This window comes from Symphodus melops, assembly GCF_947650265.1.
Source record: "Symphodus melops genome assembly, chromosome: 2".
NCBI classification, from domain to species: domain Eukaryota; kingdom Metazoa; phylum Chordata; class Actinopteri; order Labriformes; family Labridae; genus Symphodus; species Symphodus melops.
The window spans coordinates 7,157,844-7,174,038 of NC_136692.1; the positions used below are offsets into that span (position 1 = coordinate 7,157,844).

Genomic DNA, 16,195 nt, shown 5'->3' on the forward strand with positions numbered 1-16,195 from the left:
TGAGGAGTGAAAAACATTGGAACCTAGCTGTCCAGAGGAGTCAAGACATAAGTGTCTTCAAAAATTCATGCTATCACCAAGTGAAAGTCTGAGAATGGTTAGCTTTATAAGGGAGTAGGGAAATACAGTGTATGTGCTGTAAGTACATCCCTTAAGTAAATATACAATATGCGATTATTAAAACTACAGTTCCCATAATGAACTACAATATATCGAAACTTTAGTTATGACGCACAAGGACTCGCAACACTATGGCTCCCTAAGACATACTCATTTATTTGCCATGTGCATCAAGGAACACTTGTGCAATCAGAACTCTAACACTCTGTAGGAGCGCTTCCTAAAGTGGGGATCGGGAGCCCAAGGAGGGTCGCAATCCACCAGGAAGGGGGTCGCATTTTTTGTATATACCTTTTATGTATATTTTTCGAAATATTTTAAATATATACTAAATTGTAGTTCAATTAAAGTGAGTCATATCATTAACCCTGATCCTATTATAATAAGTAGGTGCTGCTGCTCCGCTCAGTGCTAAAGTTTGTTTGTTTGTTCTTTTGTTATTACTGTTTAGATAGCGTACATGTGAGTGTATGTCTGTGAGCTACATTTCATGCCTTGACCACCTACAGGAACAGCAGGGGGTCCCGAGTCTCTGGCGGCCTTATTTAGGAGGTTGCGAGTTAAAAATGTCAAGTCATAACTAGTGTTATCTCAAGACGCGTCGCAAAAAGCACGTGGGATAACATGCAAGCAGGACTTCTCCTTTGCATTCCTTGTGTTCCTGTTGTCCACACTTCCCTGCGGCTGTGGTGGCGTCAGAGCGGGCCACATGTGAATGAGGACGTGGATGGATGTGGGGCCAACACAGTCCGATGGTGCTGGCTCAGCATCGGTTGTTGGTGTGTTCCTTAGCAACACTCTGCTCTACAACTAGATCACCGTCTTTACAGCCTGCAGAAAACTTGCTGACATTTCGGCAAATTGGACGTGTTTACAGTTTGTAACAGTTCCAAATAAACCTATGGATTCACACAAAAGCCCCCCGAGTTAAATCTTTAAAGTTTTATATGACATTGTTAGTAGTGATAGTCTCAGAGAGTGAGAGTCAAAATGATTGAGTAATGACTCCGAGAAGGAGTTCAGGTTGTGACATAAATCGGAGCCATTAAGCTTTAAAACAGCCTTAATTGCCTTCTCGGGCTGTACGTCACAGCGTCTGTTGCAGCTCCCACTGCTGAGCAGTCAAATCAGCAAGAAACACCCACACATAATAAACTTCATGTAGTTTGAGAACACCAGCATGCGTCTACCTCTTTCCCCTCATACAGTTCTCTTTGCCTCACTCTCTACCTGTGTGTGCTCTCAGCCGCTGCCTTCACCCCACTGAGCCTGTGCACCTCACAGTTTGACAACCTTTAATTAATGCATCACATTCAACATTTGGATTCAACTCACAGCAGATGTGTCTTTAGCTTACTTGCCTTCCTTACTGTATTTTTTTTATGTGTTTAGGAGGTTGGTGGGGGGTTTTTTTCTACCCAGAGATCTGACAACCCCACAGACTCTGCTCTAACCTTATTTTTAATTCTTATTACATCCACTTCCACGTTATACACTATTTTCTCTGCTTATTTTTGTGAAACATCGGAAAGCTTCACCTCGCTAGGCCTCTAAAAAGCCTTTAAATAAGTCAATATGACAAGTGAATCCTCTGATTAAATCCCTGTGAACATGTTCACACAACAAAGCCAAAACCTCTGACTCCACTGGAACATCAAACTTGTACTTTTTTTTAACGAATGCCCTGGAAATACCCTCTCTTCATGCTGATCTGCATATTGTAACATTATAGATTCACATTTATTCAAAAGGTAACACAGACGATTAAAGAGGAACACATCTTCACATCATCTTTTATGTTCCTTATTCTTCATCTACACTCCATATTTAAAACACCAGATGTTTTTTTTTTGTTTTTTTTGAAAGGGAAAGTGTAAACACAGAAGCACTTATTCTTGGAGACTGGATGAGGAAATAGAAAGATTATCAGCTTTCTCAACGAGTCTGACAGGTGACAGCTTTCTATCAGCAGGACTGTAGTTTCCTCTCAGCTGGAGGGAATATTGTGTAACCGCGTGTAACATGCTCCATTTGAATCTGTCATTGTATCTCCTTTTTGTCATCCCTCACACTCTCAAACATCTCTGCTATACCACTGGATATGTAATGAAGTAGAAATACCATTAAAGTAGTAATTAGGACAAACTACACAAGCTGAAAAGTTAAAAAAAAAAAAAAAAAAAACAGGCTAAGAATGACTTTTCTTTACACCATGAATTATTGAAGAAAAGGTCGGCCGCGGCCTGCTTATGAATGCAGCATCAGTGAGAGGTGTGACTTGTGTTTTGACAGACTGCCACACTCTGATAGTGTGATGGCCTCATTTCAGCATCAGAGTTCACATCATCTTCCCCGAATTAACCGCTGGGAGCACGTTCCACTCATTCTGGGCCTAATTAAGCAAAGAAGAAGAAGAAGAAAAAAAAAACATCGTAAAAAGACTTCTCACCTGTTTGATAGATAGATAGATAGATAGATAGATAGATAGATAGATAGATAGATAGATAGATAGATAGATAGATAGATAGATAGATAGATAGATAGATAGATAGATAGATAGATAGATACTTTATTGATCCCGAGGGAAATTCAGGAAATTCAGGCATACTCAGTTTGTATGCTGAGAGAAGCAGAGAAGTGAGGTCAGGAGACGCCTGAGAAAGCTTGAGCCTACATCAAGCTGTGGACCGCACAGCTACCTCCCCTCATCTGTAATGAACTATGTTATTCACTATGATAGACAGACAGAGAGAGAGGGAGGGAGAGAGAATGTCAATGGGCCATACCGTTTATTTACATCAACAGGGAATCTGTGGAAGAAATGGACTATTAGTCAACGGCACAATAGGGAGCAATTGTATCACGTCTGCATCAAACCTGCCTCAGGCAGCAGAGTGTGTGTGTGTGTGTGTGTGTGTGCGTGTGTGCGTGTGCGCGCGTGTGTGTGTGTGTGTGCGCGCGCGTGTGTGTGGGGGTGTGTGCACGTGTGTGTGTGCGTGTGCAGGCAGTTTGATGTGCAGTTAGCAGTGATGCTAGCCAGGACTGGCGGTGCAGTGATAATGCCCAAGGAGAAGCTTCCCTCTGCCTCACTTGCTGCTCTATGAGCTAGCAGATCCACCTCAGTCCGCATTCAGGGACACTTACTGATGCTGGTGGCAGAGCTGCTCTTGTTTGCTGTTCTTAAAAGTCCTGTCATAAAGTGGCAGTATTAATGGAAATCGCCGTACAACTCTTTTTGCTTTTAAACTTGAAGGGCGGAGAAACATATAATTTGGGGAAAACGTTTTTTTACTGGCTGGTGAAGGGCAATCAATATTGGTTGCCTTCTCAAAGACAAAGAGAGCAGCCTGAAGTAAAACTGAAATTCCTGGAGGGGGTATATTCATATCACAGCTCCATGTTTTACTTGCCATCTTCCCCTCTCAACCGCTAGCCCACAAGACAAGGAAATGAGCTTTGCATGTCCCCACACAGTGCTGCTGAATGTCCTAGTTAGGAGCGTTTAATATTTATGGCGAGAGGAAAGGTGTTGCTACAAACTGATGCTCACAGTGTTTAAGCAGCTGATGCAGTGTTCTTAACCCACTGGGAGCTTAGTGGGCCATGGCTGGCACCTGGAAGGCTTCCAGATGGAATAATAAGGAGGGAAATTGTGTAGTGGTAGGAGACCTCGGGAGGCTGTTGTTCTATTCTCTTCTTGTCCGTTTGCCGCGCTGTATGATTGGTTTCCTCTCTGTTGAAGTAGCACACAGGTCAGCATGACCAGGTCAAAACTTTTGATTTAAAAAAAAAAAAAGAAAAAAAAAACAACTAAGAGACAAGAACATAAGGGATACTGTGTAAACAAGCCTTTCTGTGTCTACAAATCTTAAGTTTCATTCACTGTTGATTGATCTGTTTTCCTCTCGAGCAACAAGCTGTGACAAACTTGTTTCATGTGAAATGAATCAGTGTGACACCCTGCAGTGGATCTTAACTTGCCTTTGAAACTCAAACTTCCACAAACCAACAGTGAGGATAAAAAAACGATGGAGGAACATCACCCAGGCTCAGAGTAGAGTAATTAGTGATCTGAAATGTTGGAACCCAACTGTTTCTGGTGGGATTGTTGTTCTTGGATTTTCTACCACTTCTACATCAAACACCGTGATTCCCAAAATTGTCCAATTTTGTAGAGCACTCACTTTTCAAACTTAAAAACTTAAAACCAGACAAAATAAGGAAAATAGCTGGCTTAAGGTTTGAGCAAAATAGAAAAAAAAAATATTTCCACCAAAACAGTAAATCTGAAAGAAGTCTCATACTTTGGTTCCTTTGATGACATAGACGTAGACAATTTCTGTAGTTGGAAAGGTCGGTTCTTTGTTTATAACGGAGTATCTTGTTTCTGCTTATCACAAAGTGTTATACAATCTGGCAGGGCTTACATAAAGAAAACATATCAGCAAATGTGTGCAATGGTGAAAGAATATATTATTTTTAAAGTGGTCGACATTTTGTTTCCATTAACTCCAAAGCCAAAGGTTTGAGTCCAAATGTTTGTTTTTATCTCAGCCATGACGGGAAACCAACACAGACCCACAATTTGAATTCCTTCCTGTCATATATTTGACCTAATGATGATCTATACAACACCAATACGCTCCATGTCAGTGTGTCTCAAACCCAGCCCTATTACTTGACTGGTGCACTATACTTAACCCCGTCATGTTATTTGAATGTCTTTGAGTGCACAGAATGTATTCATACATCACTGGACCTGTCACTGATAATGCAGAATGATGATGCATGTCCCGAATCTCAATTTACCCCTCACTGTCGAGTAAATTATTACGTGTCGATCCACTGCAAGCTGAGGAAGAGTAAACAAGGAAGTGATCACCAACACAGTAGTACTCTGTATGTAACACATATTTGACAGTGATGCATGTAAATGGGAAGAGTCCCATAAATCTGTTTTGTTTCACAAATGACATGGAGTAAAAGGACATTAGGAATTGCTCCATCCTGCCACCACAAGGCCAACCGTAAAAAAGCAGCTGCTTGCAGATGCAAGCAAGCTTGAATCTCCCACATTTTACATGAATCCTATTTGCAAGTCATTAGCAAACATGACCGATAGAGGAAGACTCTTAAAATCTGCTTTAAAATAGTTTCTATGTTCAGCTGCTTTGTCAAAGCCTTGTTTGGCTTTTATTGTTTTATTGTGTGTGTGTGTGTGTTGACAGCGTGTGTCTGTGTCTGTCTCCCCTCAGTGCCCTGATTCCGCCTGTAAGCAGGACCTGCTGGCCTACCTGCAGAGAATTGCCCTGTACTGTCATCAGCTGAACATCTGCAGCAAGGTGAAAGCTGAGGTTCAGAATCTGGGCGGAGAGCTCATCGTGTCTGGGGTAAGTCTGTCCATACAGAACAGCACGCAGCTGGTTCCACTATCACTGATGCTGCTGATAGGCTTCCGGGCCTGAATCACCAGACTTGGTCATTTTAAGACTGATTTCATGCTCAGCGCTGCGGGTGGCAAACCTTTTACTTCAAGGTCACAGTGAAGCTTGGAAGACCAAATGCAGGGTCATGCAGATTAAGGCTGATGCAATTATTACAGGCCGATCAAATTTCACCAGAAAGATGCAGCGCTGAATTTTTTCCATTTGTATTTTTCACGCCTCATTAACCCTATCATTACTGCTCAAAGGAAGACCAGTCGATTATCCCATATTGCTTTGCTTCTGACAATTAACTTTTAACCTGTCTAATACATCTATGGCATATTTCCCCATTTCAAAGGTTTTAGTTTTAATGAAAAATATTGATTTGTTTGAACACGGTTATCCTACCAATAATGTAACATGTCTCTCAGCTCCCCCACATGTGAAAAATATGTACTTTTTCACAAATATAACAAATCCACCTGCACATGCTTTAACTCTTCTTATCACTTCCATCACCCAAGCTCACAAAGGGGAAGTCTTTTGGTACATGTGATCCAGCTGCAGTCAGCTGATGTAGCTGTTTTTTTTTTGTTTTTTTTGGGGGGGGGGGGGGTTCAAAGATTTTTTCCGAAGGCCTCAGGGTAACATGTTTTCTATCATATGTGTATATTCTTACATATAAACCTCATTGGTCTCTGCGCAGATACTGGCATTATCAAACTGCCTGTTTTTTTATTCAATCTATTCAGAGCAAAATCATATTTGTGCCTCAGAGGGTTTTTACAATCTTAAGAGTGTCTACCACCATCTAACCTTTGACCCTTAAAGGAGTCACTCAACTGATCAAACGCTTTGCTGGATGGAAAAGATGAAAAATAATCCTGTTTTCTTCCCAAACACACAATCAGTATATTACACTGATACTCATTAAAGATGTCTTATGATGATCTAAAGAGGTTATCATTGTGTTGGTGCTGATTTTTCTGAAAAGAACTCTCGTCTAGACCCTCAAGACCCTCGTTATGATTTCTTCGTCTCATTGGAATCAAACTTGAGTTTTGTTCGTGCTTGGCATTTTCTTAGATCTGCTGTTGATGGAGTTCTTTGTGAGACCTCTCAGGACTCTATTACAGTTTGCCTCACATGAGATATGCAAGCCCTGCTGAGATTTTAACCTTTTCATGGTGGCCAGCTGGAGTCCACACTCATTAAATCCAAGCAGTTGACTCTTCTCAGTGTGAGGTAGGAGGAGGCCCACTGGCCGCCAACCCTTAAATGTCAGCCAAACAAAACAGACGGAGACAGAGGTACTCCTGACCTGTGCCTCTGCTAATTAGGAACTGCTTAAATAAGATGTCATATCGTGAGGGCGGTGTTTTCATTCTGCCTGATTACCGGTTGAACCACAGACCCCCCCTAGTATTGCATACAAATCATGTGCTATTGTTCTTGCTACATGCTTGTTTCTCGACTTTCATGAGTTGACCATCAGTGTTTCTCTTCTCCCCATCCCCTTCAACTGCCCTTGCTCTCTTTGTAGCTGGATAGTGCCACCTCCCTGATCCAAGCAGCCAAGAACCTCATGAATGCAGTGGTGCTGACTGTTAAGGCATCTTACGTAGCCTCCACCAAGTACCAGAAGGTGTATGGAACAGCGGCTGTCAACTCGCCTGTGGTGTCTTGGCGCATGAAGGCCCCCGAGAAGAAGCCGCTGGTAAAAAGGGAGAAACCCGAGGAGTGCCAGACACGCGTGCGACGAGGCTCCCAGAAAAAACACATCTCCCCTGTCCAGGCCCTCAGCGAATTCAAGGCCATGGACTCCTTCTAAGGGAGGGAGAGGAGGAAAAAAAAAAAAAAAAAAAAAAAGAAGTCATGCTTACACAAGTAAACACCAAAACATGACGATGACAAGTTGAAGAAAAAAGTCCTGTTTTACATTGTGTTAACCCACCTCTGTTTGCCCTGTGTGTGCTTGGTGACAGCTCAGGAGGACTACAGTACATATTAAACTGCCACACTAAGGCTCCTTTGAACACTGTGGGCCTCGTGGTTCACAGACAGCCAGCGCACACACACCCAACACTATTTATCGATCTTATTGTAGCTTAACATGTGAAAGCCAAAATGTGACACAAACACGAGTACGTTTGAAAACATGGGAGTAAAAAAAAAGAAAAAAAAAAAAAAGAAGAAGAAGAAGCATATCTGAAGAGGAAGAGAGGCGTTTTAAACAGCTGTGGCGGTTGAAATCCTGCTTGTATACACATTTAAACGGTCTGAATGGAAATCATGAATGGTTCAGTAGAGGAGTTATTCAAAAGGGAATATATCCTTGTTGGTATGCTCCCTCTTGATATTTTTTTTCAATTTGAATGTAACCTGTAGTATTAGAAATAACTTATGTTAAAGATACCTGGAAATGTCGGCATCCAAGTAGTTACCTTGTTCCTGATGATTCTAATTATGATCCATATGGTGTTTTCTCTCCAAAGCACACGTATGGTCTATCGTATTGCCTTTTTAAATTCTGTTTATTTAATGATTACATCACTAACTATGATGACCTTGATTGGAAGTTGTGTTGCGTATAAATATAGACGGAGAGGTTTGACTAGTTGTGGTTTGCTCAGAGAATAGAAATCCCTGCATACAGTACCTTTATATTCACCCTTCTCTAATAAATCCCTCAACTTGATCTTCAAAGTTTCACTTGTCCTTCTTGCTGTCACTTATGCATCACTCTGAATTTTCTCTCCTAAAGTCAGACCTGTCTCTCTTCTACGACTGTTTCCATGACAGCGCTATGCCAGCAAAGATTTGGCTGAACTCACAATTAATCCACACTAATGGGCAAAAAGAGTCCAGATTTTTTGCAGCGATGTGAGAATATCTGAGGTGGGTGTTCAAAACACACGGTCTGCATCCTGTAAGAAACGTCTTCACAGTGCCTTTTGTGTTAGTCTTGGTGCATTTTGCAGTCTTTATGCCTGTTATAAATCTAAGCTTTTGCAATGATCATTAAGGATGGCCATGCAAGACCCGCTGATGAAAGGATTCCAGAGGAGAAAAAAATCTATTAACGGTAGTACTAAAAGCTTACAAGAATAGTCATATTGATTCGGGGTCACAGGTCAAGTCCCATTACTTCATTTTGACTTGAGATAATTGGTCTTAGGTCAGCACTGTTACTGCTATCTGTGTGATGTATCACCAGGTCATCGACACACAAACAGTCAACCACACGTGCTAAACCATCATTGCACTCAGAATATGGAAATGGTATGGTAATGATAGTGAGCCTGTGCACAGAGGTTTGATACTGTGTACCTCGGTAATCATATGGATTAGGTCTTACTCACCCAGTTTACAGTTTGCACTTACTTAGTGAAATATCTTAGTATCATGATGCTGTGCAAAACTCCTTCAAACAATCATGATTCCAAGATGATATACTGTATACTTGAATGTTTGGTGATACCCTGACTCTCCATTTAAGAATGTTTAGTCCATTTAGAAAATGGCAAGAAGAATGACTTTCACATCAGCCTTCGTTATGCCACTTTACTACGGTTTTCTCACACTAATATGTATCCCTAGCCTGTCTACAAACCTCCCAATGATGACAAAAGTCCATCCTCACTGTTTTTTACCAGCTCCACTTTTTAGAAAATGTTTCCTCAAAAAAGCAATTTTCCCTTCATGACATCACAACAATTCAAAACAAGTCAACCTTTCCACCGTGAACAATAGAGCATGGTGCAAGAAAGCCCAAGCCAAACTAAGCACATCCAGAGAGGTGCATGGTCAGACACAGCTTAAAGCGAAACAGCCTGTACTCACCATGGCTGAAATACTGTAGAGGGTTTATAGGCAGGTAAAAATACAGATTCACAGTGGATTTTTTAAAGTCATTGAAAAGCAGTACAAAATATGACCTTTCATCTTGACCTTAGCACCTAATTCCATGCATGCACATAGTTTGTCTCTTAAATTTCCATCAATGTAGTGAACAGTTAGAACAGTAACTTTTTCTTACAGTGTCAAAGTTGTCTGCTGACTCCATCGCAAGATATATAAGCCAGTATTGACCACTGGAGTCCTTGTCAATCTTGCCTAAGCCTGCTGAGCTGTGGAGGGTAAGAAGGGAGCAATAAGGAAAAGGGAACAGCAGGTAGAAACGTGGGTCTCAACAGAGGCCCCAAACATTGCAAGTCAGCAAGGCCAGAATCCCCACATTGCCCTGTGGGTTGAAGTGAAAAGTTTGGAGTCTCTAAAGATTTAGAGAAAACATTGAGGATCCTACAAACTTTAAGTTTATATATCTTCTCTGGTCTTTGGAAAAGCCCCTGGAGACATTTCTGAAACCCCCCTTCATGGCGAGTGATTCCAGTGAATTAGTTCATTTTAAGAGACAGCACAATGCATTCCATTTACAAAGCGGCTCTATCAAGTCCTAACAGACACCCCCGGCACACCCTGCTATTAAACCAGAGAGAGCAAATCAATTGATTGCTTTACACGACCTTCATCTCCCATGAATCAAATCAAAAGCATCGACAGGCATAATCGTTCCAATAACAGCTCACGGGACACTAGTTTAAATAATTCAGTGGTTTAGTCACTGATAATGAATAAGACTTTTTATGTATCTTATATTGTCCTGCTAATGGCCATTAAACACAACATGTATAAGGCATCCGTGCATAACCAAAGTACCCAGTGTTTAGGAAGAATAGCCACTAGAGAGGAGTTGTAACACGGTCCAGTTAATGGAGGGATTAATTCCTGGCTGTGCCACTGTCCAACAAGAATAATCCCTGTGCGTATCCATTTCAACCATCCAAATAAAACTTGGCATGATGGCTGAAAGCCTGCTCTATTTCGAAAATTAAGAGGAAATAATTAAAAAGAAATAATGATGGCAGCAGAAATGCCACTGCAGCGGAGGATTAGCACTTTGATTGGGGAGATGTCTTCATGGGATGTGCTGCATTAAAAGGATTAAAACAGAGTTCTAATCGAGTTAAACAAACCTCCCTCGGACCAACTATAAAAATAGACAGAGAGGAAAACGACTTGGATGTCCCCAAGGCAGGATGGTGATGAACAGCACACAACCAGCTGCTGCAATATGGTTTTTGGCTTTCAGTCTCAAGTGTCAGAAGCCTTCTGACACTGAACACACTGGAGACTCTGCCATCTGCACAGATGGACATCAGGACTGTAAAGGGATGCCTTTATTACTGCAGTTGTTTCATGACATGAAACAAAAATTCAATCAGAGAAAGTTTATTCCAATCAACTTTGACCTAATGTCATATGGGAATGCCTTTACACACCAATTCATCCAGGTTTTACAATTTCATGTTCCATGTTGTCAGTCTGTGGGCCCTATAGAGTAGAGCTGTATGATTTGCAAATTCGTATCATCTTACTGGCATCAGTGAAAACCCTCATTTCAGCCTGTATCTTTAAGGACCCCGCTACCTATCTCCCCACCTTTTTTGCTTGGCCTGCTCTTTGGAAGCCAAAGCCAAAAAGGGGGGTGGGGTTATGGAGAGGCTTGAAGCCGTCTCATGACATTTTTCGTATCATTTTAGGACCTTTCCTGAGATAACGCTATATGTTCTCTCTCGTGATCCAAAACTTTGCCCACATTTAATATGAGCATCCAGCCTTATAACACTATATGTGAGTTTTATAATGGAGATCAGTGTAATAGGTCAACTTTAAAGAACTGATTCAAATGGTTACAAAATCTATTATTGTTAGGGATGCCGCTGAGCTGATGTGTCCTCAGCTCTAAATTAAACAGTAGAGGCAAAGATATCCCGTTCTACTTGGCTGCCCTTGTAAGGGCAACAAAATCTTGATTACAACAATAAAAATGTATTTTGCATTTGAAGAATTTTCCATTCTTGAACCTCTTGACACATTACTATCACAGATATAAAATGAATCCTGACCTATGACCCTCTCTATTTATTTATACTTACAGCTCTTTCGATGTTCTTCCAGGAATGGGCATGAGCTGTCCTGCATTTTATAGGCTCAGTAAAATTCTAGGTAAAACACACACACACACACACACACACACACACATGCTTACACACAAACATTCATGCAAAGGTCTTGTGTCAGTAATTCTTTTTACATGCCTCCCTCAGCCCAAAGTCCTTGAATGTGTTTGCAGAGGTCAAGTGGGCATGGCATTACAAGGTGGCCACCCAGACTCCTGTGCCTGAGTCATTCTACATTTGCAATCTAAAAATCCAGACAGGGAGGTGTAAATGGTTTTCAGCTCTAAAGCTAATGATTAAAGCAAAAAATATGATTGTGCTGTAGACCTGAGCCATTCCTCCGGCACAATGTCTCTGTCTTATCAAAAGGTTTCCAGTAACTAGGGCAGATTTGGACACAAGGCTGAGAAAAATCTTTAGGTCTGGTCTCAGTGGCAAAGCAATATTCATATTCACGTCAAAATGCACTACATCAGCCTGTTGACAAGGTAACTCTGGGTGCTCTAGCTTTCCAGTTAAAAGCCTATATATACTCAAGGGGTATTTTTATGTGTTTTGCTACATGCAGACATGTGTTGTCTGGATTGTGCATTACCTAAATAATGAAGAAATATTTCAGACAGAAAGGAAGCTGTCATAGCTAAGACACATTCTAACAATAAATTTAACAGGTATATTAAAACAAACTATCTTCCCATCCGTCCGTCCGTCCATGCATCTATCCATTCATCTATCCATCTGGCTGTATTGTAAATGACAGTTCAACTGAAAGGGGGTTTGCTATGTTACATTTGTGATCAGTGGATTGAAGTTAAATATTGATATTCACCGTATTTCACCAGATAGATCATTAGTATTATTTTACTCTAATCAAAAATGACTAAGGAAAAAAAAAAATATGACTATATGACAACCCGAGTTTAGTTTGAAGGTTAAAGTACATAAACCTGTGAACGTTGGTAGAGTAAGGGGTGTAATTAATTCAGGTAATTAAAATTAGGGAAACTCCTAACTTTTTTTGAGTACATTTTTGGGAATTCAAGCTGCATTAAAGTCAGATTTATAACACTATACAGACACACCATCCACTTCTCCAACAACCTCCCCACCCTGACTTCGCAAGATAAAAAGGGACACTTCTTCCTGTATTGGCACTGGACTTAAATAACCCAGTATGAATAAAGTACCCAGGGAAACAGGACTGGAAGCGCAGGTACACTCCTGGATACTTGAAGGATAGCATCAGAGTGCTACACATCTCTTTGGCTAGTTTCTTTTCTTTTAGAAATACATCACACAGTCTTTCATGTCACCGGCAGTGAGAGGGCCAGTCCCTAGTCTGTTATGCAAACTAAATCTAATTCGAGGAGTTCGTCCCTGCAGTTCTGAGGCCTTGCAGCACCAGGCTCCAGATATGATAAAGTACTGTATATAGAATGAGAACTGGGAAATCCACTGTTAGCTCCCTGGTACATCGTCTGTGCAGTCTTGATGCTTTCAGTGCTGACTGCCCTGCTCCATCAGAACCTCCCCAATTACCTTCTCACCTGTATGGCAGTGATGGACAGTCTGAGGCTGCAGAAGCGGGTTGGGGGGTTACACAGTGCTGTCTTAAGATGTAATGAACAGTGTACCGCTGCTGGGTGAACAGTTTGGAAGGGGACCAGGGCTATAGTGTTGTGTTGACCTTTAGAGTGATGGACAGTTGGGGAATAGAGGAGGGCTTTTATTTGTCAGTTTCATTCTTGTCAGTAAAGGAGGGTTATAGAGCAAAGGGGAGGTCACTACAAGTGGCTTCCCATTAGAGCTGAGTGTTTAGATATAGGAGCAAAACCTGGCCTACGGCATACATTTTAGGACATCCTCAGGTCTCAGACGAAGGTGTCAGACCTCAGACGAAAAAGCATCAGTTCTCAGGAAAACCTCCGTCGGGTGTCAGACCTCAGACTAAACGGCCTCAGATGAAACTGTCTCAGACTAAACGGCGTCAGACCTCAGACGAAACGGCCTCAGACGAAAAAGCCTCAGACGAAACGGCCTCAGACGAAAAAGCCTCAGACGAAAAAGCCTCAGACGAAAAAGCCTCAGACGAAAAAGCCTCAGACGAAACGGCCTCAGACGAAAAAGCCTCAGACGAAAAAGCCTCAGACGAAAAAGCCTCAGACGAAACGGCCTCAGACTGAACGGCCTCAGACGAAAAAGCCTCAGACGAAAAAGCCTCAGACGAAACGGCCTCAGACGAAAAAGCCTCAGACGAAACGGCCTCAGACGAAAAAGCCTCAGACGAAACGGCCTCAGACTGAACGGCCTCAGACGAAAAAGCCTCAGACGAAACTGCCTCAGACATATTTATTTTATTTATTTTTAAATTCGAGGGGGGGGGGGTGACTAAACGGCCTCAGATATAATTATTTTATTTATTTATATATTTTTAAATTGGGGGGGAAGCGGAGCGTTGCCGGGGAACATGAAACGTCATCAAGATGCGACCACAACAACCCTGGCGCGTCTATGGGCGCGGAATGAAAATACAGTAAGTAAGTTTTCATTCCGCGCCCATAGCAGTGGGTGTGGACTGTAGCTGTTTCCGTTCTACGTTCGTGAAGCTTTTTTACAGCCCTCATGGGCGCTGTCATCTTGGAATTTTGCAACCAGAGTCTGCGCAGTAGGGTCCGGCGGGAGGAGCCCTGGCAACACGCCCCGCCCACTTTGCGTACCGCTCTGATAGCTTACGCAGCCCAGCTACGCCAAGAACTTAAGAATCTTTGCGGAGAGAAATTCATCTACCGACCATAAACGTGAGTACAAAACCACCATATATTTCAAGTCAAATATCTAAACGTAGTTCATTCAGAAATTAAGAAAATCACACTTTTTATATTAATTATTGAATTTAAACGTTTTTTCGTGTCCTGTATGTCTTGTTTATTGTTACTGGATGCCTTGAATTTCCCTCAGTATCTATCTATCTATCTATCTTCTTTAACTGTGTGGGTTATTAAACCTTTTATTTTTGGCAAAAAACGAACTAAAACTATTTTAAGCTAAGTTAGCAACATAAACTGTGTACAGATCGAACATATGCTGGTGAAAATATGTTATATGATTGAAAGTAGTGATGCACATAGTACTAAAGTTATATCTGCTGTCAGTAGTTACTTCAGTTCTATGTACATTTACAGAGTATGTGTTTCTGTGCATAACTGTGGAGTTGGTAAATGAATCTGTTTCATTAAGGTTTCTGTTTGTATGGACCTTTTCTCTGGTTCTTTTCCTTGTCTAAGATGTTTATCTCATTGTTTTTTATTATCCTCATTTTAGACACAAGGAAGAAGAAAGATGGCTGATACAGATACCCCTGCCAGCTCACCTGATGGTCTCCCTTACTTTGTTCTCCTCTCGGTGAACACCTTTGGACTGTGGAGGGAAGAGAGCATGCAAACTACTCACAGAGAGACTCCTGTCAGACAGGGATTCAAACCAGTAACCTCCTCACTTTTATAACTGAACCATCATTCACACTATGTGTTATAAATCAAATAAAGTATTCATTGATTTGAACCTTTTCTCTCCTGTTTTAAGCTGTAAAAACATGGACTGTCTCATGTTCTTGTAATGACAGAAGTCACAGCTGGGAAACAAATAGCTTTAAAAGTACATCAACACTCGAGTGCTGAACATTTAATGCAGGTTAGTGTTAAAGACAGCATGCACATAAAGACAGTAGAGTGGTATGATACAGACACGACTGAGAAGGCAATTACATTATTATATTTTATTCAATCACATGAAATGTAACACTAGTCTTGTAACTTGAACAAATACAGATTGTGCTTAAAAACATAGTGTGGTATTTTAAGCTACTTTCTTTCACTTGATTGTTCAGTTAGATGGAGGCAGTATTTAAGGTTTTTGTGGGTTATACAGGTTTGAAAGAGGCAAATGAGTGAACAGTATGTTAAAGTTAAAGCAGATTAATCTAAAAATAACAAAAACAAAATGTGGCTTATAAGAAAAACCTCGGTATTAAACAGCCTCTCTTTTCTTCCGTTCATCTTTTGAATGAATAGTCAAACATTGCTCAGGACGTGCGAGCTGCGTCCTCTGTGGCTCAGGCGCGACACTCGGCCCACTGTTTCACATCAGACCGCTGTCCAGTGTAAGATCAGACCAAACGCCCTGGTAAGAGAAGCAGTGGTCAGGTCCTGCAATCCTCCGAGGACGAGCTGGAAGAGAGAGACAACATGAGAAAAAGGAAATCCTCAGTTTAATGTATAATATGTTGGTGAAAACAGGGAAATACCTATTAAAAGACATAAAATCTTCATTAATGATTATATATGCAAAATAAGAAACATTAATATATAATTTTGTGAGAAACGTGATCTTTATGCCTTCTTTTATTGAGCCTGTCTGTCTCCTCCTAACCACCATAACAAGCAGCCTGTTTTGTAGTCTGTGTCAGGTTTTGTCAAGTTATAACACCATTTATTAATAAGCGTCATTAAATGTACAACATGATCAACTTGTGATTATTGGATTGGTAGTGTGTGTGTAAACTCATGCTGAATATTTGGCATTTTTAAGCAGCGTGATGCTTGGTTAATATTATATTACACCACTGCT

At 41.2% G+C, this 16,195-nt stretch overlaps 1 protein-coding gene across 2 annotated transcripts in view; it reads left to right on the forward strand.

The window, feature by feature from the left end:
• The window catches only part of ctnna2 (catenin (cadherin-associated protein), alpha 2), a 280,279-nt gene extending 272,035 nt beyond the window's left edge, over nucleotides 1-8,244 (forward strand). For both annotated transcript variants that reach the window (XM_079338023.1, XM_079338024.1), the window contains 2 exons: nucleotides 5,376-5,510; nucleotides 7,090-8,244. In XM_079338023.1, coding sequence (XP_079194149.1) covers nucleotides 5,376-5,510; nucleotides 7,090-7,377 — 423 coding nt within the window. In that variant the 3' untranslated portion in view covers nucleotides 7,378-8,244. The remainder of the gene's footprint in view (nucleotides 1-5,375; nucleotides 5,511-7,089) is intronic.
• The last annotated feature ends 7,951 nt before the right edge of the window (nucleotides 8,245-16,195 follow it).